Source organism: Bacillus rossius, chromosome 5, assembly GCF_032445375.1.
Source record: "Bacillus rossius redtenbacheri isolate Brsri chromosome 5, Brsri_v3, whole genome shotgun sequence".
Taxonomy (NCBI): domain Eukaryota; kingdom Metazoa; phylum Arthropoda; class Insecta; order Phasmatodea; family Bacillidae; genus Bacillus; species Bacillus rossius.
Window position 1 is genome coordinate 59,292,057 of NC_086333.1, and position 23,691 is coordinate 59,315,747.

Here is a 23,691-nt window from a genome sequence, read left to right on the forward strand (position 1 = left end):
GACAAACAGCAATTGTGTGTAATTTCTCTATGTCTACCACGCTGTTGTATAGCGCTATCAATTTTGCTTTAACTCGCGGACAAGATATCACCCTGTGTTCAGCCCGGGCAACGCCGGGTACTGCAGCTAGTAAATTATAATACCATGACTATATGCGAAACCTACCGTGGGCAAGTAAGAAGCTAGTTTTACTCGCGCTCTCTAATCGACACTCGAAGACAAAGCTGGACACAGGATCTATTTCTGGGGAAAACAATAAGGAGGGGGGGGGGGGTGCGTGTCTGGAATATCCCCTCCACAATAAAACCAGTTAACTGGGAAGCTCCCTCGAAAAAATAAAATAAAATGTTATCGGGTTACATCTTTTTTTTATCTAACGTTTAAGAAATAAAAATTAGAGAAAGGCGCGGTTCAGTCCGCACCGTAAATTTTTCGTGCAAAGGTCGGGTTAAAATCGTAATAAGCATTTCGCATTAATATGCAATTTAATTATTAATCTATTTAATACAACATGCGTTTTCTATAATTCCGAGCATATTTACGAGTCATATGAGACAACATCTTAGTTATTTTGTAACAATTACGCGCATGCGTCTCCACTGGTACGATGACGTCACAGGAAAAACAAACACTGCGCGACAAACACGTACAGACACGATCTATCCGTCGTGGTCTCAACCATTGTTGACGCATTATTAGTCTCGTAGTTATCAGCGATTCAAATCTGACGGTATTTTGGCACACAAGAAAGTTCGACCGACCATCACTGTAACGAGCGAATAGACGTTTTCCGTCAAAAAAAAAAAAGGCATTATGACAACAATGAATAATGTGACAGAAAAACAAGTTTGGCAATTACTCAATATTGAATTAAAATCCAGATACTAATAACGTAGTCAAGTAGTTGTGGTTAATAATTTGCTTTGATAAAAAGTAACTATTTAAAATAAAATAAAAAGAATCAAAAAATTTACTTCGGTAGTCATTTAATCCCGTGCAACGTTTTTACCTTATCGTGATGAAACGGAGGAGGTGGGACGTGACCACGTGTCTCTACCCCCCCCCCCCTTCCCATTTTCTTTTGTTCCTCCCTCCCCGCGGACCCGTGACTGCTCGCGGAGATAGCGACGACGCGCTGGCTGGCGGCCAGCATTCTGCTTGTCGCGCGACGCACGCGTAACTCGCGCGCGGTCTTGGTCAACGTCAGTCAACATGGCGCGGGTCGACTGACGCGCCGCCGGCTTTGTGTGAACCCGCGCGCGACCTTGGGGGCCCCGCGGCCCCGCAGCAGGGATAAGCCAGGCGCGCGCCGTGGAGTGGTGGCGGAGGCGTCCGGGCGCCTCAGGTGTGATCCGACCGACTTCGGGAGGCGGGTGGAGGTGAGTTGGCGACACTTCTCGCTGCCTACGAGCCAGTCCAGTTTGCCTTGGCTCAGACGAGGAAGTAGTCCATGTTATTTTGCTTCCATAATATCGTGCTTTCGCTCATGATTTCAAATATATTCATAATATAACTATCGTTCATTGTTAATAAAGTATGTTATCAAAATAATACTTATATTGTATAAGTTTAAAGAAACTTAAAGGCTAATTATATCAGCCCTAGCATAGCTTTTGTAAATCATTCATATAGTAAATCAATACAAATTTCCATTTCTCCCCCCCCCCCCCCCAAAAAAAAATGTAGGTTTGTAGGATTGTGGGAAGACCATTGTTTTAACTGGTTTATGAATGATATACAAACATAATTAAGTAATGCAATGTGAAGGCTACATACAAATGATTAATTTAAAATGTGTACAATTACTGTATACAATTATATGCTCTTAGTTCATGCTAGGATCGACATAAAAATTGGCCTTGAAGTTTCTAAAAAAAAAAAAAAAAAAAAAAAAAATCCCTATTAAATTGATATATACATTTTTAAACACTCAACGTAGATATATCATGAATTTATTTGTACTAATGATCTAACACAATAAATTGTTAAAGCAAAATAATTTAGGATACTACCCCTTTAACAAATCAACCCTGTGCAACAGACCCGTAGCCAGTGAAGAGCATTAGGATTTAAAAGAGGGGAAAAAAAAGAATAACAACATAGATACATAAGTTTACAGAGGGATTACTGTAATCCTTAGTGGGCTACAATAACGTATTTCCTCCCCTTAACACCTCTTCATATCTCATACACAGAAGCGGAAGGGATTGTGTCTACAAGTAATCTCTATTTAATGTCGGTTTGTATACGTGTTACTGTAAGCAGGTTGACACGTGTTTAATTTATTTAATAACATAATTAAATCTGTACTCATGACTTGTGTTAACAAATTAATCAAACAAATGTCTAATGAGCAAATTATTAAAACTCAATTGTAATTTAAATAATTTTTTGTTTACCTTTTCGAGCAAAATAATTGCCTCAATTTATGTGTGCGAACTTCGAAGTTCTAAAAGTCTACTATTCCTGAGATTTTAATGTGAACATACATTTTCTTTTAAAATGCAATTATAAAGAAACTTTTCTCAACAATGATTATACTCAACCCCCTCTTTCACAAAATACCGGCTCGCCCCTGCGTGCACACATGACTAGCCGAAAGGGCTACCACCACAATGGTAGACCCAAGGGCCGAACGCCAGAACAGGACATCGAACCCCTGAGACCCCTGGGAGAATCAGGCAGCGGGGTGCTGACCACTACCTCCAGTTTTGAAACCATGAAACTTAGTTGCTGATGAGATTTTATTATTATAGGAGAATAATGAGTGAAGTGGCTTGTTTTAAACTAATTTATTATTAATTGGCCGTATTTGAAGATTAATGTGTGATTTTGAAACTTAACTCATACACTGTGATTTAATTTTTGTAAATATGACTGAAATCATGAAAAATTACAGATAATCGTACATTTGTACATTTACACGAAAACAACTGTACTCGCTACAAAAAAATAATGTGTTAGCATTACTACTGGGTTCGGATTCTTGCCCAAGCATTTATGCTTTGTTTTGTCCCAGTAAAGGTTATTTGTAAACCGTTACCTTAAATGGTTTCCACTATTAACGGCGCAAATTAATAAGCATTATAAAAAACAAAAGGCCAATTGTTGTATATTCAATTATATTTCCTATGGTTTAAAAATAATTATAATTGTTTTAAACATCAATAAATATTTACCCATTTTCGTAAGCACCGCTTTATATTATTCAGTATTGTTTTCGAAATTACTATATCCTAAAATTAGTGACAGATAATTTATTACAAATCATATTGTTGTTATTATTATTGATAGGAAATTTAAGAAGAATGATATAAAACACCCCACGTTTTTAGTTATACATAGTTGTGGGTATTATTTGGCTGTTGGACAAACAACTTAAATTTAAATCGATTTTTTTAATTTTTAGTTCATTAAACGATAAAAACGAGATTTTAGTTTTTTTTTCAAACTACAAGTTAATTTTTTTACCTAACTGACCTTCTTTCGAATAAGCTGTTGTTTTCGAAACTTTACCTTACACCGACACACAGCTACAATAAAGGCCAAATTTACATTCGTTAATAGGCCTTACGTTCATAAATGGCATATAAATTGTAAAGTACTTATTTTTTGGTGTATTCAGTTCCGCGAATGCTAATAATTTATATGTTAATATCTTATATGTTTCTGAGAAGGCTGGCGTACAAATAATTTTAATCTAAAGAGCTAAACAAGTCCCCAAGTTGAATTTATTCAGTGGCATCAAAGGAAAAAATAAACTTTGCAAAACAGTGGTTGAGTGTGCCGTTTTACAGGGCCGGTATTGTATGGAAATTCTTTCATGTTTTTTTTTTTTTTGCAATGCTCGTGTTTATTCATCGCGTTTGTCCAGAAAATGGCGTGTGGTAGCTACGAGTCAAGAGCCACAGCCCTCATACTAAATGCTTTTAAATAATGTCCCCAGAACTTCTACATTAACTATGGGCAGTTTGTCTTTTAAAACCTTACCATCGTTTTGTTGAATTCCATTCATTAATTGAATTAGATTCGATATCAGAAATTGAGTGTTACTTGTAGATGTAAATTGTTTTCAGAACTTTGAAAGATCAATAATTCATGCTAACTGCACTAGTCATCAAAATATTACTTATTACAATACGTCTTTGCTAAGAGTTCAGATGTACAATTTAAATATCAGAAATATGAATACCCGGGAATGGTAAAAAAAAAAAAACTATGCTGTTAAGAATTCGATAAAAAAATTTCACGTCTGTATGGTCGCAAAGCTTGTATCCAGTCTTTATAAAGTAACCTGGAACTGGTGTATCAAAATTTGTAACAATTCGTTGGAGTCTGTAGAATTAATTTTATTACAAAAAAAAGCTCTCGAAAATGTGGTGAAGTGGTTGTTAAAGACATCCGGGGCAACGTTCAATCCATCACGTCTGAAAAATGTTCAGTGTGTGTACGTGCGTGGTGTTGTTGACGTCTGGTGTGAGAATGATGCCCTCGAGGAAGGCTGTGACCTTGAGGCGTGTCTTGCTGACTCGACGCTAACCTCGCACGTTCTTTGCCGCGGCCATTGTTAGCGCAACAGCTGCAACAAGGAAGTCGCCGACTCACTGCTCTGGTCGGATGCGCATGCTAGATCACTGTGCGATTACCTCTTGAAGTTGCTTTCTTCCCAACATGCTGCAGGTGTTTCTTGATGTGCAACATCTTAGCTCTCGGTATACAGCATTTGGTAGGACAAATTTGTGAAAGAAACAGAAATCGCATGGAACATAAATGTGTAACAACGGTGCTGCCATCTGTGGCGGATGGCGCGAAACAAAGATCACAACGACGAAGGTAAACTTTATAATATTAACTGTTTAACGAATTTTATCCAGATAGATATTATTTCTTAAAAATATTATCAGAGCCGTTTCATTATTGAGTATAAAATTTCGGTCTGCCAATGAAATTATTAAATAGTCGACGTAGCTGCTCCGGCAACGGATTTTAGCGGCGGGTGCGGAAACTACTAAGTGTGATTCGCGTCAAGAAATGTAATCGAAAACACAATTTGCGTATATTTATCTCGCTCGGCATTATTTTGAAGCATTTCATGTTAAATTTCGTATCCGAGACGCCGATTTTCGTTTTATAAGTGTATTTTCAACATGACACATGAATTTGCCCGTTACCGATGTTAGATGTTACACATCACTGGCCAGTACTGAAAGACTTGCTCGCTTTATTTTTCTTTAAAATCCCCCCCCCCCCCAAATGTGTATTCGCTCCTAGAAAGATGTTCGCCAAAAAAAACCGCGGAAATATTAGCCGCAGATGCAGAACCGCACAGGACACCGGGCTAAGGTTTCGCCAGCAGCGAGGGCATTACACAGGAAAACATTTCCTGTACTTTCAGAAAAGATTCCTTTGGAAACCAGTTGCCAAGAAGTAGTTTGCATGTATGAAATATGTTTTTAGAGATAATACTGGGTATTTCTTACGACAATTGGCGCATAACTTTATATTTTAATTGATTATTAATTCAGGCATATTTTTTTTAAACCACGGAAAAGATAATAAAATTTTCAATAATTTGACTCTATTTCATTTTACCGTGCCTTATTAATATGAGCAGTTGATACTCGAAAGCTATGTGTTCAGGAAACAGTTTACAAATAACTTCAACTGTTGGAGGTACTGGGACAACACAAAGCATAAATGTCCGGGTAAGAATCCGAACCGAGTATCACTGCGAATACTATTTTGTAGTGATGTAGCTGTTTTCATGTAAATGTACACATTTACAAAATATCTCTTAATTTTACACGAATATTTCTGTTACGTTTACTAAAAAAATTCACTGTTTAGAGATTGTGAGTCTAAGAGCCGTCTGAGCACTCGCCCGCAGCAGGGCCGGATTTAGGGGAGGGCAACCGGGGCGAAAGCCCCGGGGCCTCCACAAACGGAGGGCCCCCTCAAACGGAGGGCCCCCACAATAGAGATTTCGGGAAAAAAAAATCTTTCAAATTCCGACAAGTAAACACTAGGAAACATATTTTCCTTTGATATTCTTTTTTCGCTGTTTTACCTTTACCTACAGTACTTTGTACATACATGATTATATTATTGTTAAATATTAACAGAAATATCCATTAACACTAAAATTTAATTTCATAAAATTCTTGTCTCCGATTATATTTATGTATGTTTTTTAAATACTAAGAAAATCTACTTGATTTCACAATAAATTATTTATTGGAAAACTCGACTGAAAAAAATTGTTCATTTTATTTGTAAAATAATTTGGGGCCAGGGGGCCTCCGCTCCTCTGTTGCCCCGAGGCCTCCAGACCTCTAAATCCGGCCCTGGCCCGCAGTGATTCAGGGGCAGCACTGCAGCACCGAAACAAGGGTGATCGGATCGGTATTCGAACCAGGGCCCTCGGGAATGAGAGGTTGGCGTCTGAACCACTGCGCCACCGTTTCATCAACACGCCAGTTGCAAAGCAATCATTGGGTTGAAAATAACGTCTAATGGGTGTTATGTCCCGTTCCAGGTCATTATATTATATTTACTTTCCACACGAGTGAACTTGTAGACCCTTTTTTTTTTTTACAGAATGTAAAAAATTAATTGATAGCATACTTTTTTGCATAATTAGCTGGCCAAGTTGCATTTTTTTTTAAAGTTTTTGTTCATTATACATACCGATAATGGAATGGAATATAAAACTGGAACTTTTTAGGTTTAAAGTAAATTTTACTGGCTGATATGTGATATGGTTTAAATTCTTTTAGAAAAAAAAATTATTTATATTTAACTGCCCTTTTAAAAATAATCAGAATTGTTATAGATTTAAAAGGCTAAAAAAAATAATTTAATTTTTCTGAAAGAACTTTAAGCCATACCATACAGAAGCCACCAAGCATTGCCTTTATACAAAAAAATATTCAGTTATTTTTACAGTTTTGTTCTCCTTACACATATTTTATGATTGGGTCACTATACCACTTAACAATACTGCGTGTGGAATCTTGCATACCTAAAAATGTCCGTGAAAACACTCGTTTTAGCCATTAAAAAAAACGCATTGTAGACGAAACCATGGAACTGAACTTGTATGGAAACATGCACTGGCTCTTAAATGCTATTCGTAATAAGAAACTTTTAACAAATATCGATCTGTTTGTAAATGGAGCTCTGTAGGCCGTTTGGCAACACAGCCAGGATGCCTCCGTAACATTTAAAATTTCAGAATTATTTATATATATATATATATATAATTTTCAAGTAATACCACGGACTACAAAACTGTTACGAACCATACTATTGTACTATTGTATAACTTTGTATTGGTGTTATATTCGAACCGATGGCATTCTTTGTAGAGAAATTGACGCGAAGGTAAGTAACTGGACTCGTGTTCCAGAGAACCCGGGTTTGAATCCCAATTTATGCATTCCATGCCTTCCCAAAGTCGCTTTAGATAAATGATAGGGCTTTAGACCATTTCCCTTTTTTTTCATTATTCCTGTCTATGTATTTGTGTGTTCGTTTTTTTATAATGACCTCGCTATCGAAGAGATGCTAACCTTAAATATATATATGTATGTATATAACATTCTAGCAGAAGAAAATTACTCCAGAAACATCATACTTTGTTTTAAAAAATAAAACAATTCTCCATGAAAGTTTTAAGAAACTCGTTGTACACTGTTTAAAATTCTCACCTAAAATTTACGAAGAGTGCTGGTTGTAAATCATACAGTTGTCTAAAATCCACGAGCATCTTCGTAAGTTAACGCGTGTTTAGTTCACTCACTTTGAACATCAATAGACATATTATAGAAACAAAACATTTAAAAACTTGTTGAGTCTACAGCGAAAAAAAATTTTTTACGAAGAAAACAGTTATCTCAAATTATAAAGAAATTTTCGTTTCTTTCAAGTAAATTCGTTGTTCTAAAGTCTGTAAATGTACTGCAATTTCTAACAGTGTAAAATAAACTCGTAATTGTTAACTTAACGTGAAAAAGAATAATAGTCAAGTTTAGGGAGAATTTTTTAAAATTGCAGTTGAGTATTTTTGAAGAAATTCAGTTGGTGCACTTACCTAAATAAAATTTAACCTTGGTTACACATATATGTACAGCTTAGGTATGCTGAAATAGATAGGTAATAAATGAAGTTTCTAAAGCGATAGCTATAATGTGATAGCCGTCGAGAAGCGAAACAATGGACGAAGCCACAAACGTCTGTCGGTCCTTAAAATGAGTTCAAAGCCTGATCAACTTGAATAATTTTAAATATCTCAAGCGAATCTGTCAGGCATGTTTTGTAAAACATAATACGTTTTTATTAGATTTAGACGCTATCATGAGTAAGCTATCCATTATTTTCATGGGTAAGCAGTAAGTATACATTGTGCTAAGTTTTTTTTAGGAATTACATTTATTTATAAAATCAGTGTAACGATAAAATTAGTTATTATACTATGCGTTTTTATATACTGCACTCGATTGCATTACATAAATAAAACAATCATTTTTTTTACGTACAAGTTGAACCTAATTATTTATAAATTTAACATAAAAACATGGACTGCAAACACAAATATGTTGTTCTACGTGGAGAAACACCCATCTCAGAGAGGGTAAAAAATAATAGTTTAAAAAAACTTAAAAAAAAACACGCTTTAATAGAAAATCCAACTAAAAAATAGAAAACAGATTTTAATAATTTGAATTAAGAATAGTGTAAATAAGAAAAAAACGAATTTTATTGAAGAAAAAAAGCGTGGGGTTCTTTTTAAGATATTATCAAAATGATAATCTTTATACTCATATCTGTCAATAAAATATTTATAATTATTGACACCTTGCACCCCACGCTTTTTTTACAATAAAATACATTTTTTATTAACACTATTCTTAATTCAAATTTATTAAAATATATTTTCTATTTTTTAGTTGGATTTTCTATAAAAGCGTGTTTTTTTAGTTTTTTTAACTATTATTTAGTTTTCATTTTTTAGTTGGATTTTTTTTATAAAAGCGTGTTTTTTAGTTTTTTTAAATTATTATTTATTTTGATTTTTTTATTTTGATTTTTTATAAAAGCGTGTTTTTTAGTTTTTTAAACGATTATTTATTTTTCATTTTTTACTTGGGTTTTCTTTAGTACATCAAGTTACTATTAAAGTGAGTTTGAGTAGATATTAGCTGCTTTTAAAATATATATTCGATATAGCGTGTTGGAGAAGTATTGTACACAATATTTTCAATACCCTACTATGAAAATCAATGATTCTCAATAAAATTGGGAAGTCATTAATATTTATTCTACGTCAGTAACTTATCCGAGAAATGAGCCATTTGGGCGCCTGCTGCCTCCCTTGGATGAGATAGCCGGTTCTCAGGTTCCCTCTCCGAAAATTTCATCTTATTCAAAGTCGGTAACTTATCCGAGAAATAGGTGATCGGCGCGCCTGGTAGTTTCCCTTCTTGGTCTTGGCGCAAAGACACTAGGTACCAGTTTTAGAAAAACAAAAAATGGCTAATCCTAATTATCCTAGTAAGATAACGGGTCTAACTTTTTAAAATATTGAATTGTCATCGGTCCTTGATAGGTATGCCAAATTTCGAGTTAATCCACGTTTTGAAGGGGGTCGAAAAATGTTCAAAGTTTCCGTTACATACTAACATACATACGTATGAAGCTAATAAAAGCGTGTTAAAAATACATGACGTGCGAAGTAACCGTTATCTATATACGTTTTTATCTGTGTGGAAAGCCTAGGATTTATTGTTATCATCGTAATTCAAAAAATGCATCGTGACCTTGATCGATAGTTCGCAGGTTGTCACATGAACACACGATATCAACATCAAGCTCCTTTTGTGTGACTGTATTATAATTGTTTCTTTTAACTCCCTTTACCTCAACCAGGTTAACACACAATCAACATAATTCTTTAATTAGAATTAAAAACATGAAAATATGTGGATAAGTAAACCAGAAAGTAGACTTTTCTAAAGTTGTTTGTTATTCGCACGGTTTTTCTGATATCTGCGAAGAAAACAGATTACACTATCAACTATTTACGCAGTGTCAAGACAGTCAAGGTCGTGTCGAGTGTTTTGCTGGTAAGAAGAAAACAGACGTGTCCGTTTGCAAGAAATATTGTGAGGATTTACGCTGCCACACACACGTGTGTGTCATGCCCAAGTATGCATATTGTGGTCACAATAAAACTTCTATTTGTGGCAAACAATTATTTATTAGTGAAATTAAAACAGTTGAATCGTTACAAAATAATATTGTAAACATATATATATTAAACAAGATAAATGTGTAATTCATGGCGGATGAATACATTTTTGAAACAAATTAAGGAAATAAAATTTTAAGATAACAGTGCTTTATTTATATATTTTTTTCTTTTTTTTATTGACCAACAATTTATTTGTTTTTCACCTCATCTCAAGTCGAACGAGATATGTCACTGAATAAACAATGAAAACACGTCGACAGTTTATATATTCCAAAAAAAAAAAGTTCTATTTTTTTTACGTTAGTTCCTTTGTGTTTACAATGAATAATCGACTGATGCAACCATAAAGATAATTAGATATTATTTCACTATTTTTAAACAACTTCGCGTTGTGTCTAATTGTCCACAGGAACTCTAAGTCATACTTCTAAGTAATACGTTCGCTGCGGTCACAGCGAATAGTTACGATTCAGGCTGATCATACGAAGCATACGTATGTTTTCAACAGCACAAACATTTTAATGTACCTGTCATGTCCAAAGCACTGCCAATAGAAGTTGTGTAACTGCATAAAAATGCTCTAGTTTTAAAAATAATTCATAAAATACTAAAAGTATCGAATAAGTATGTACTACCAATTTCAGTTGTCATTTATGATGACAAAAAATTTTGATAAAAAATAATCCACTTAAATATAGTTTTAAAAGATATTTTGGTATTCTTTCCTGATTAATTATCTTCGTGTCAGTTTTATAAATGTTTACGATCAAATTTCTGGTATAACCACATCATTAAAAAGTTTGAAAGTTTTTATCTAATGCGTAATCATGAATTGAAATAGGTATTGAACCACAACGTTAAGTTACAAGAAAATACAATTTTAATTTTTTCTTTCCCTTAAATGCCAATATTTTTAACAAAACACTAGACAAACAAAAAAAATACAGAGCACGGCGTGTGGCCGCCCCGTTCTTATTGATAAAGAATTGAGAATAGACGATGAATATATATGAATAGATGAATGTAAAGTTCAATAATTGTGACTGTATAGATAATTCATAGTGTATAAAATAACGCAAGTGAGTGAATTTTAACTATGATGTGAACTACAGTGATTAATGTGGATAGGACTAGAAATAGACAGATTGATCTAATTCTAATGTTTAACAAACTCTGCTCATTAATACATATTTTAATTGTTGAACATAATATCCATTATTATTAGAAATTTGTAATATAACTTTGACGCTAGCTAATGTATATATTGTACATATATTAGAAATAGTGTATGTAATCATAACCTACATGTATATCATACAATTTGTAACCATGTTGACAAGCCCTATATTCAGAGAGCCACTGCTCATCAACTGAGTCTATTGGGTGCTAAGAAAATAACTACTAGTAAACTACTAATAAATACTAGTGTCCGATAATGTCTTCAATGGAATCTAAGAATGGATTAATTGGTTTATGATGGCTAAACTATGATGCACAACGCTATCGGAAATGTCTACACGAATGGTAACATATTTAATGCTAACAACGGATCCAAACTTAAGACTTAAGAGTTGAATTACGAGTTTCAAAAGTATCGGAAAGTATGCGAAATCATGCGCTGCTGCTACTTTGCACGCGTTAACGTCCGTTACCCTGCGACTCTGTCACTACTGTACAAAGAAGAGTCACTCTGGAGTGAAGGTAGGTGCGAGTGGAGGCGAGTCCGAACGGGGACCACGGCGGGCGGGCCCGTGTTGTGTGTGGACGGAGAGAAGCGAGTTGTGACCGGTCGGGGCTTGGGGCTTGGCTCTGCGGCGCTCCTTCCAGGCGGGGCCTTGACGCTAAGGCTACGGCCACACGAGCGTGTTTTCACGCAGAGATTCTTTCGGGGGGGGGGGGGGGGGGGCGCATCATTAGGTGGGGGGGGGGTTAGTCATAGTGTTTGGGGGGGGGGGGGGTGGGCACCTCTGATGTAGGTACCAGATAAAGTGAACCTATATTTCACTGGTTTGTTTGCCTGATAGTAGCTGATTCATTACTCTTCTCCCAATAAATGTAGCTATGTTAGTATCTAATGTATTATGAAAGCTGATATCTAGCGGGTGGGCCAAAAACTACTTCAAAAGCTAGGTCTCGGTCTCGGCAATTAGAGTTTCTCCCCCATGCACAGAATCAGATAAGATGCGACGCAACACGGCGCTACACCACACGATGCCGTGCGACAGCTCAACACTGTCTTCCTGCGAAAAATAAACACCGTAATTTCGTTACGTCATTTCTTCCCACATACTTGAAAGGATATTGTTGTCGTGATTCTCCTTAAAATATGGATTATATAAAATAGGTCTTCCCTCTACTAATCGATTTGCACCAGCTCAATATTGAGGAAACTTAAATTTAAATACTTAAAAATACATCATTTGCTCAATTAAAATTAACAATGAAAAATAGTATTTTTGTAAACAGCTATAAACACACAACGGCATGCCTTTTTTGAAAAAAAAAAAAAAAAACTTTCTACTCGCGCATGCGTAGATCACTGCATCCACCTTGCAGTCTGCTCGCGACGAATTTGGAGCAGTCGTTGGAGGTTGTCGCCTGATCGCGACAGTTTTGTGGCGTCAAGCCGCGTCTGATTGTGTGTGCATTGCTTCCGCATGCAAATACCGTGAAGGCAAACCACTTTCAGACAAAATGTTGCGTCGCGTCGTCCTTGATTCTGTTTGCGCCCGGCTGGAAACTACGATGGCGTGAAAGACAAACACGAGGTTCTCGTTAACGGAAATTCTGAACAGCTCTCGGCTCAACACTTCATATTTACAGGACACTTTGTCCAACCTGTAAATTTTAAGTGACGTTCTTTCCTAAAATGTGAATATACAGGCTGAGTCTGAATCCGAGAATCTTTGCCTGCAGGTTCGCCAAGAAAAATTTAAGTTAAAAACATACAAAATGCATACTTTCTAAGGTTTTTCTCAGGGCCTTTGAAGTTGTTACTGAAAATCTGTGTTATTTAAAATAATAGAGAAAACATTTAAGATGGAACACAAAGAGTCAGGTTAGTGTTTAATTTTTTAAAAAAAGTTCTACAACCACCGCAAAACGTATAGCTGTCGTTGAATGATCTTACTGGAATAATTAGCGGTAAAAATACGTCACGAAAATGTATAAGAAACAGGGCTATTACCTCCACTATATTATACCGCACACGAAGAAAATGTTTTTGTTTGCCAAACATTAGTGAATGGATAAATGCGACTTCTCATCGACATCGAAGTCCATTAGAGACGGTTGAGGGTGAAACTAAGTATGGTGGATTCACAATTAAAAAAAAAAGTAAGTAACATAGAGAGAATATGGGTCGTGGAATCAAGATTTGACCGGCATGTTTTCAGACCTACTGATACGTGCGCTTACTAGGGAAGGGGGAAAGCTATATTTTATTTATGTTAAGGTTGCACGGTGAAACAGCCAATAAGAGCAGAGTAGGGTGGCATTTAGACGGGAGTTGAGAACGGTTTATACTTATCTAACATAAATGGTGGCAAGAAATATTTGAGATATTATATCGCTCAGGTAATTCCTGCTTTGAAAATAAATCATGCCAGTTATCTGCAAAACGTAATTAGCTATTATTGTAACGGATAAAAAAAACTCAAATTTGTTGCGAGGTTGGAATTTCTCAATAAATATTTTACATGTTCTATCATTACCTAAATTATAAACTGAATAACTGTTTTCATGGGTTTTTGGTCAACTGTCGCAGAATAATTACCAGATACTTACAGTATTTATTTACGAACACTACCAGTGGATGTCGGAACCATCGTGAAATTTCATTGGCTAAAATTAATGCAAAAGAATTCATCTGTGAACCGATTTCGCACAGTCGTGTGCATAACTTGCCATGCACTCACTTATGTGCGATTTTAATTGTGAACCCAACTTAATGGAGTAGTGTCAGAATGCAGAGGTGGAGGAAAAGGAAGCGCCTTGAGAAAACCCACATACTCGCGGAACCCGCCTACTTCTTTCAAAGATAAATGCAATATTTTTTTGACGTGACTAAATCTTATAACTCGAGATGCCAGTTTGAAAAATGGAGTGTAACGAAAATAGGATAGAGTTTGAAACATAGGCGTGCGCACGGTAGGTGCCACAGGTGCCTTGGCACCACCATTAGGGTTAACGTTATTTTGTTTTTTACAAGCAGAAATAATACATACTTACAAAAAACCGTATTATTTCCAAAAAAAATATGTTTTCCAATCGTGTCGAGTTACAGATATGTACTCATAACACAATCAGTATATCAATTATCAATCGAACCAACTATACACACGGAAAAAAGCCAGGTGCAATTACTTGTGTTGTACACGCTGGCCGCGGCTACGAAACTTCTGAAATGTAATTACTTCTCCTAGTTCTCCTCGAATTACATAGAATGCGCGCTCGGTGTCCACTGTTCACTCCACTCGGCAGGCGCACAGAATAATAGCCGCCGTCCGCCAGGGTTTATTTCAAAAAAAGAGAGTTTAGTTATTTAAAAGGATAGGCTTACTCGATGACTTATATGCAGTCGCCGACAAAACATTTTTGTTGTATTCCAAAAGTCAAAACTTTGCCCACTCTTATTTGTGTATTTTTATTATTTTAATATTTTACATATTTGAGGTATGTTACTAAAACTCCCTTGATTTGTTGAGAATGTTTTATCTAGTGTTTATTTGACGTCTTCAAAACATGTAAGTACGGTTTTTCAAAGACACCAGCATGAATTCCGTGCAAACAATTTGTGCAATTTACTTTATGGCTCAACAAAGCTTAAAACTGTCAATAGTTTAGTAGTTTTCCTGGCGATTATAACATTCAAAGCCATAATTTGTCATAAAAAATGTTAAAATTTTTACATCTGTGTATTTAATGTTTTTGTTCGGAAATACCTTAAATTGAACCATTTTGCGCTTTCAAATCCAAATTTTTCCGGGGGAGGACCCACGGACCCCCTCTTTAGGCTCGGGGTTCGTGAATGATAGGGCTGTTATGTAATCTGGCACCACCACTACTGAAGTCCTGCGCACGCCTATGGTTTGAAACGTTATAAAATATAAACAGTTTTAACCACACTTGAGTGCGCATACATTAAGGTAGGGTAAGGAGTTACGTATGCGCCTTTATAAACAGTTTTTTGTATATTTACAGGTCACTGCGAGTAGTAGGCAAGTTTCTTTAACGTTCGATTCCGGGTGAATCATCTACTTTTAGAGAAGATATTGAACATATGCGTTAACCAATTTGAATCAAATGAAATTAATTTTTTTACAGAAAATATTTAACTATCTAAACCATGGTTGAAAAGTTTTTTTAAAAAGGTTTATAACAACTGTGAGAAGAAACTACGAATGATAATACGAAAAAAAAATTACACTGTCGAATCATATGGAGAATTTATATATCCAAAATGGCTGCAAGAAACGACGCGACGGCTAGAAGAAAGAACAGCTTGTGCTGATTCCAAAAGGTGCCCCTCACCGGGGCCGGACTCTGCAGGGAGAGGAAGGAAGCTAAGATGGCGGAGGTCGCCCGGTCCAGTGCGAGAGCAGGCATCATCTCATAGTAATCAGCCGTGGTCTCGTACCTATGTATTGAGACTTTAATAGAAATAGCATAGATATTGGAATTATAAACAGTTGAATGGGACTACTGTCTGCTTTTGAACTTCCATTTACTACGTGTGGCCGTGTCCCGACATAGTGTACCACATTACTTTTCAAGTGAAACTTCTTTTCTGAGGGCGCTACAATTTTCGAGCGTTACGATAGCATGAAGGGAATAGTTAAGTAAGTTAGGGGGTGGGGGGGTTGAAACCGGTAGAGGAGACGGTATGGGAGTGTTAGAAATGGCTCAGCATACTTGCATACTTGCATACTTGCGCAATAACATAGGTTAGCGCTCGCATACTTATTTATATATTTTTGGATCTACAACCTCAGCCAAAGATGATTAGTTATGTTTCCTATACCAAATAATATAATAAGTAAGAAGAGTTACACTTATATCGCCCGTGTACTCCACGCACAGACTTTTTTTTTTAAATTGCATGAATGCAGGATAGTTTTAATTTAAAACAGCAAGCATATGGTAGATACGTGTAAGATAAGGTAAATAATGCCCAGGAAAACACGTCACTGCAGCTGTTCCGTGCGTGAAAGTTAACTGCCGTTGAGTGTATACACAAACATTGTATGCGTTATCAACCAGCCAACTCATTCCACACATGTTTATCTAGTCTCTGTGTTAAAACGTGTACTTTGTAACGTGACGGAGTGTTGCCTCACATTTTCGCGATCAAGATTTCTATTGAAGGTCTTTTTGTGGATTGAGTGTCCTGCTGACTGCTGAGATAAGATATTTGCTCATTGCTGGTTAAACATAATAACAATAACAAATAACTCTGAACTGAATCACCAACCGTTTTGAATTTCCCAACTGAGTTATAATTTCAAGTTTCCTGTCAATATCCTTAGTCTAACAATACATATCCATTTTAACGATTCATGGCTTGACAGGTCATAGATATTGCCAGTTGTAGAAGTCAACATTCATGGCATGTGTAATTAGTATAACAGTTAAAGTTGCACAAAATAAAAATTTAGTTGTTTTTACCCGGTGATCTGACTATAGCCTGTAAAACAACGACAAACTCCAACAAAACTCATAAGCGAATGGGAAGTACGTTTGCTATGCCTTAGAAATGTTTTGAAGTAGGTATTGCTGAAAATATAAATTTCAGAAAAAAAGGTAATATGGTGGTTATTAATTCGTCTTGTCATTAACAGAAAATAAAATAAAAATATTTTATACAGACCGATTGTCTCATGTGCACGACGCCATTCTTTACGTACGATGTGCCCATAGATATGTCAGAATAAGATAATGTAAATAAAGTTATATTAATGTGTTTACGAATGCCTATTCTACTAGACACACATTTTGGATTAAAATATATTAAATGTAAAGTATCTAGTAATTTGATCCGTAATATACATCAGTTTTCTAGCTGACGGCGTTGTGGTCAATTTTGACATTCGGCGTTATGATATTTCGGCGTTGTGGTAACGACCCGCTGCTGAGCGAGGCGTGTCCGTCGTGGCAACATGACTCTAGCTGTAGCCTACAGTTTCGAACCTCCGTTGTGTACTTCATTGCTTAGATTAATCGTTCAAGTGAACTTTTAAATAGCGACGTTTCACTTCCGACGTGCGTGACGACCACGAACCGACATTTTTTGCAACCGCGAACCAAGCGCCTGCAGTCTATATATACACACCATTAAGCCTCTGCTGCAAATGGGACTGTGCTAACAGCTTCTCCTGTGCTGCTGTGGGCAACGCGCAGGTCCCAACGTGTTTGCTGATACAATGAATGCTGTGCTGGCTCTTGGAAGACTGCATCTCTGATGATAAATCAAATGAACAGCAGAGCAATTATAATAAATAACTAAATGCCAAATCATAACCACTGTATCTCAGCGTTGTTTGCGATATCGTACATTTCAATCAGTACTAATCATAAATTAAAAAAATCGTGTGTCCTCGTACTGCAGTTAAACATATAATACGAAAATCTGACACGAATTTTAATCTATAATCTTTAAAATAATGCCAAGCATGATAAATATATACGCAAATTGTGTTTTAAACTACATTTCTGGACGCTAATCACAAGTTTCCACACCCGCCGCTAGAATTCGCTGCCGGAGCAGCTACGTCGACTATCGAATCATTCGATCTGCAGAGCGAATTATTAAACTATAAAATGAAACGGCTATAATAAAAACAAAAACTTGAAAAATTACTAAAGTCCAGCTTTGGACCTGATTTTTACAAGGAATTATATTAAAATACTGCCCATCTTGTAAAAAATTCATTAAATAATTATACTATAAATTTTTCCCATGGCGATGTTGAACTTTTGTTTTGCGCCATCCGCTACAGATAGCAGCACTGTGGTCACACATTTCCATTCCATGCGACTTCCGTTACATTCACGAAATTACTCCTACCAAATGCCGTATAATATTAAATAAAAGTATCCTTTGTTACGGTCTCAGCCCAATAATTCACGAGTTGTGGAGAGCATTGACACCAAATCTTTCCGTGTTATAAACAAATTACATATATTATTTTGCATTTGATATTCGCATCGTTTATTGAATGTTTTTATTCACCAATGTTTCAACACGCGGTGTCAAATTCAACTTTTAGGAAACGCGTCCTTCGATGCACCTGCGCACAGCCAGTTCGAATCCGATTGGCGCACGTTACAAAAGATGACGAATCACAGCGCTCCTTGCTGGCCCGCTGCTGGCTGCCTGCCGGCCCCGAGATAGAAGTTGGCTATCTCGACGTCACGTCTAATCAAAGTTTCATCAGCGCGTAGCCGCACGTTCAAGGACCGTCCTACTTTTCCGCGGGCGAGAAGGCGTTGTGCGGGGAAGAATAACCACTAGATACTTTCAAGATGAACTGCAAATAGTATTGTGCTACGGGCGCCCGTTGTAAAATGATGAATAAAACTAACACTTTAATCTGTGATGTTAATCGATAATTTTAGCTGCAACAAATTAAGTGACCATAAAATAAGAATATAATATAAAAATTCAAAAGGGCATAACTACAAAAAAGCAAATCTGCCAAAAAAACAAACGTTCGGGCGTACAATAACACACATACATAAAATACAAAAATACAAACGGTGTTTTAATAAAATTCGAGAATTCAAAAATATAAGAATATTTAAAAAATAAAACCTTTTCAAACAAGTACATATAAGTACAAATTTCAAAACATTCCCAGTGACGCTAACATTGATTTCCAAAAAGGGGAAAAAAAAATTACCGTTTTCCGTTTATAGCTAAACTTTCTGAGATATAAGCCTTTTTAGTAACTAAAACAATAGTTATTCGTAAGGCACTTAAAGCACCCATTGAAAAATTATTAATATAAAAACACTACACTTTAATAACAAAGGCGTGTTCCACTTATGTAGCTGTATTTCAAATGTTACTCTAATTTTGGAAATCTCAGTGGAGGAGACTAATGTTATTTGTGCTTCATGATAGGCTTGTCTCCAAGATATACATATCTCTTTGGCGTCACAGGGTCAGTGAGTCAGTGATGAGCTATATTTTATATATATATATATATATATATATATATATATATATATATATATAGTACGTGAGTAAGGCCGCGACACATGCAGGTGCACAGCTGGCTGACATGTGGCCGCCGCAACATGAGACGTGCCGCGCGCGTCTCTAAATTACAAGGGTCGCCGCTTTCCCCCCTCCTTCCCTCCGCTCCACGCGCGGCGCCGATAGCCTGACACTTGACACCTGACAGCTGGGGAGTTCCGCGAGCCACCTGGCAGCTGCCGACGCGTGTCTAGAGATTTCTCGCGTCGGGTCGGTGCTGAATGACGCGACTGGCCCCAGCCGCGCTCGAGAATTCTAGAAGTGGCGCCTGTGATATATAAGCCGAGGACGCCGGCCTCCAAGTGCAGTTCAGCTGGTAGATGGGAGTTTTCCTGCGGCGGAGTTTCCGGAGCGGTAGTGCCGCGGGCGCGGTAGAGCGGCAAAGTCCTTGGACGAAGGTTCCAGGGTGGGGAGTGAGTTCAGTGGAGTCGGGAGTTTTCCCACGGCGGAGTTTCCGGGCGATAGAGCGGCGAAGTCCCTGGACGAAGGTTCCAGGGTGGAGATTTCAGTTCCGGGTGATAGTGTCGCGGGCGCGGTGGAGTTCCGAGCGAATTTCCGAGCGAAGCATCGAGTGGTTCCTCGGCGAAGGGAGGTGCGACGGCGGCGGCGGCGGAGTCCTGCGATGAAGGTCCACGAGGGGTGCTGCGGCGAGCGAGATGTGCGGTGTGTAAAAACGAGTGACTGGGGAAGCAACATCTTTAAGTGAAATTGATTATTTGGCATTTTTAGATTATTTGTTAGTGAAGTAAATAGTGACAATAAATAAAACTGTTTAGTAAAATCATTAATTGGGCTATCCTTTACGAACCCGATCGCAACAGTATGTATGTATGTTTTTTCTTAAACGACAGAAATGTCTGTATATAATTTTACTAAAAACACCCTTCACGTTATTGATCTGATTCAACATTTAATAATTAAACATTTAACCAAGAAATCATTTTATTCAGCATGGCGTCGAATAAATTAGGCTAAAAATTTCTTGTATCTTGTATGACGAACGCTGTGCTATCTGTACATTTCAATGTTAACTAAATATTGTCAAATTATTTGCGTTTTTTAAGTTAACATTATTTCTTTTTATGTCTATAAATTATAACATAAAGTATTAAGCTGAAGTTTTACTATCATAATGTTTATTTTGGAACACCATTAGGTTTGGTATGTCCTTTAATGTTTACATATGTGACTATATACGGATTTATGTTGCTACTCGTGGGTCTGTCATCTTTGTGTCACATTTTCATTATCGTTTTCCGTACAATTTTCACGAAATTACTCCTACAAAATGCCGAATACCGAGAGCTAAGATGTTTGCACTTCAAACAGCATAAGCATTCACACGAACTGTGCGAAATATATTAGTAAATGTAATATTGTGTGCTAATTAACCAATGAAGTTTTCCGATGAAAAAACTCTGTTGGTGATGCCAAATAAATATTTTAAGTACTATTTTCCCAAGACAGCTATCCGACATCAACACTGTTTATGAACGCAGAAATTTAAGAAAGTAATAATAAATTAGGCAAACGTTAAATTAAATAACATTGAAGAAACATTAAAGGTAAAAAAATGTTTATATACATTTATTACGAGTCACTTATCTAAATACTAAAGATGATATTTTTTAAAGAAATAATTACAACAAATTTATACGTCGATAATTTCTTACTATTATATTATAAATAAATATAAACAGTTTCTAACTCCCGCCAAAATGGCACCCTACTGTGCCCCCATTGGTTGTTGCGTCTTGCGTCTGTAACAGATATTCCCCTTCTATACGCACGACCGCGCTCCCTTTCTCACGACCTGCTGTGTGTTGTTACGAATGAGTATGTGCGAAAACATAGCGGGAAAATCTTAGGCACACAACCTACTGTTACTGTAATTTTTTTTTTCAATCGTGAATCCAGTTTTATATTGAAAATGTTCTTTCGTAAAGGCAGATATCTTACACTAAGAGATTTTCAGAGACTAGATGATATATAATGTGAATTGGTATTTTTATCATAGATGTAGTCATAACCAAAAATTTACTAATATAGAAAACGCCAATGATTTCTCAGGGTAAAATTTTAGTAACAACTAGTCACTATTAACTTCAATCATTCTACTAAATTATATGCAATGCTGTAATGAAGCTGAAGTTTTAAACTTAAATAAATTTTCATGGCTTAAGAACGGTTGATACTTGAATATATATAATGTATATGTTTATATATTATATACTGAATACTCAGGCTGAAAACACGTTTGGCTTGGGTAATATAGTTTCAGGGCTCTTTAGTCTACGAAGGGAACTTGCACGTTTAAAAATAATTTTATGGGCACAGGAGTGTGCCTGTTTACCATAGATTTTTTTTCAGAATGGGAAAAAGTTTACTACTTAAAGACGTGAAGAACAAACCAACATCAACTAATGTCAAATGTGACATGCTTAGACAAAACAGAATGGAATTTAATCAAAAAAATTACAGCACAGACGAACACAGCTGGCTGACAACTACGAGCAGCAAGAACAGTAAAAACTGAAAAACAGCTACTCCGAACAATACAACTACTCACAAACAAATCCAACGATGAGACTAAATATACAGAATGTCCATTAGAGAATGTCCCAGATTCAATGGTATATTAAAACAGTTTAATTTAGACTACACACAACAAATAGTACATCAAATTAAAAGTAAAATAACCTAGTGTTTCTTACAAATGTTCAATATGTGTACCTTTAGTTAGGGCACACATCTTACCTAAAGTAACACGTCCGGAGTAATGGAAGCAATGGCCTCTTCAATTCTGTGTCTCAACTCTGGAAAATCATTAGGTAGCGGAGGAACGTGGACACGTTCTTTTATAAAGTCACAAAGGAAAAATCTCATGGCATTATGTCAAACCAGAGAAAAAGAGCTCTGTCGTCTCAAAAATTACGACCAATCCAATGGTCAGGAACTTCGACGTTCAACCAATCTCGTTCAAAGAGATTCCAAATGGAAATTCACGTTGAACTAAATTTAAGGATTCGATATTAGCAAATTGCAGAACACAAAACGCTTTACGCTTAGGAGTCGCCATTTTGTGTAGGTGGCGCTGCAAACGAGAAAACAACAAAGCAGCACTCGCGCATGCGCTTATCTAAAACTGTTTGGGTTACACTTTAATTGTGACCTTGAACCAACACACTACAACAATTGCAGAATTTGTAACTGGGACATTTTTTAATGAATACGCTGTATAATAGTTACAGACTAGATAAATCACAAGTTTGTCGCATGATTGCATTGCGAATAATTCGTAACAATTACACACATGCGCCAACACTGGTAGGATGACGTCACGCTCAAAACAAATACTGCGCTACAAACACGTATATACATGATTGTATATCCGTTGTGGGCTTAATCATTGTTGACGTATTATAAGTCTCTTAGTAATTAGCAATTCAAATCTGACGGTATTTTGTCACACAAATTTTTCAACTGACTATCACTGTAATGAGACGTTTTCACGTCAAAATAAACCTATTTGAAACAATGCTGTGATCAGCCCTTTTCTAAGAAATACCGTCAGTTCCGTCCCTTTATCTGTACTACACTTTGCTTTGACTAGGTCATGGTAAAATCACTGGATTGGGGTTGCGAGCTCAGAGAAATGAAACACCTAGTGAATTAAAAATGTCCTCTAATAAAACTTGGCTGCTAAGGTTCCATTTATAATAATTTAAAATAATTGTTGTTTATTTTATATTTAAATCCTATCGTAAATTACATTAACTTGAGCTTTAATGAATCACTCGCTTATAACGTGCCCTCAACGGACCGGTGCAATTCCCAGGGGTCGGCGTTCGCGCTTCTGGGCCGAGAACTGGATCGAACACTCGAGGGTGCAGTGGCTATTCGAAGGCCGGACACGTGAATACGCCTTCTAGGCAGTCTCGAGACTCCCGCTTCCACTCCGTACATCGTCCTTCGAGGAGGCTAGTTCGGTGCCCCGCACTCTCCCGATCCACCAACCAGCACTCGTCGAGAAACTCAAGTTCCGCCCCCGCAGCCAAACTTCATCTTTGTGGGCAGAATTCCATTGTCATTTACTTGGATTTTGATATTTTTGACATTCATGCATCGGAACATAAATTTCTTAAACCAATTATTATTGGTATTGTATTTTAGGAAATAG

General features: G+C 36.6%; 1 protein-coding gene across 1 annotated transcript in view; it reads left to right on the forward strand.

Moving 5' to 3' along the window:
- Positions 1-23,691, forward strand: part of LOC134532275 (cytochrome P450 6k1-like) — a 63,959-nt gene that overhangs the window by 12,147 nt on the left and 28,121 nt on the right. The window contains exon 2 of the mRNA XM_063368694.1: positions 1,122-1,379. Coding sequence (XP_063224764.1) covers positions 1,122-1,379 — 258 coding nt within the window. The remainder of the gene's footprint in view (positions 1-1,121; positions 1,380-23,691) is intronic.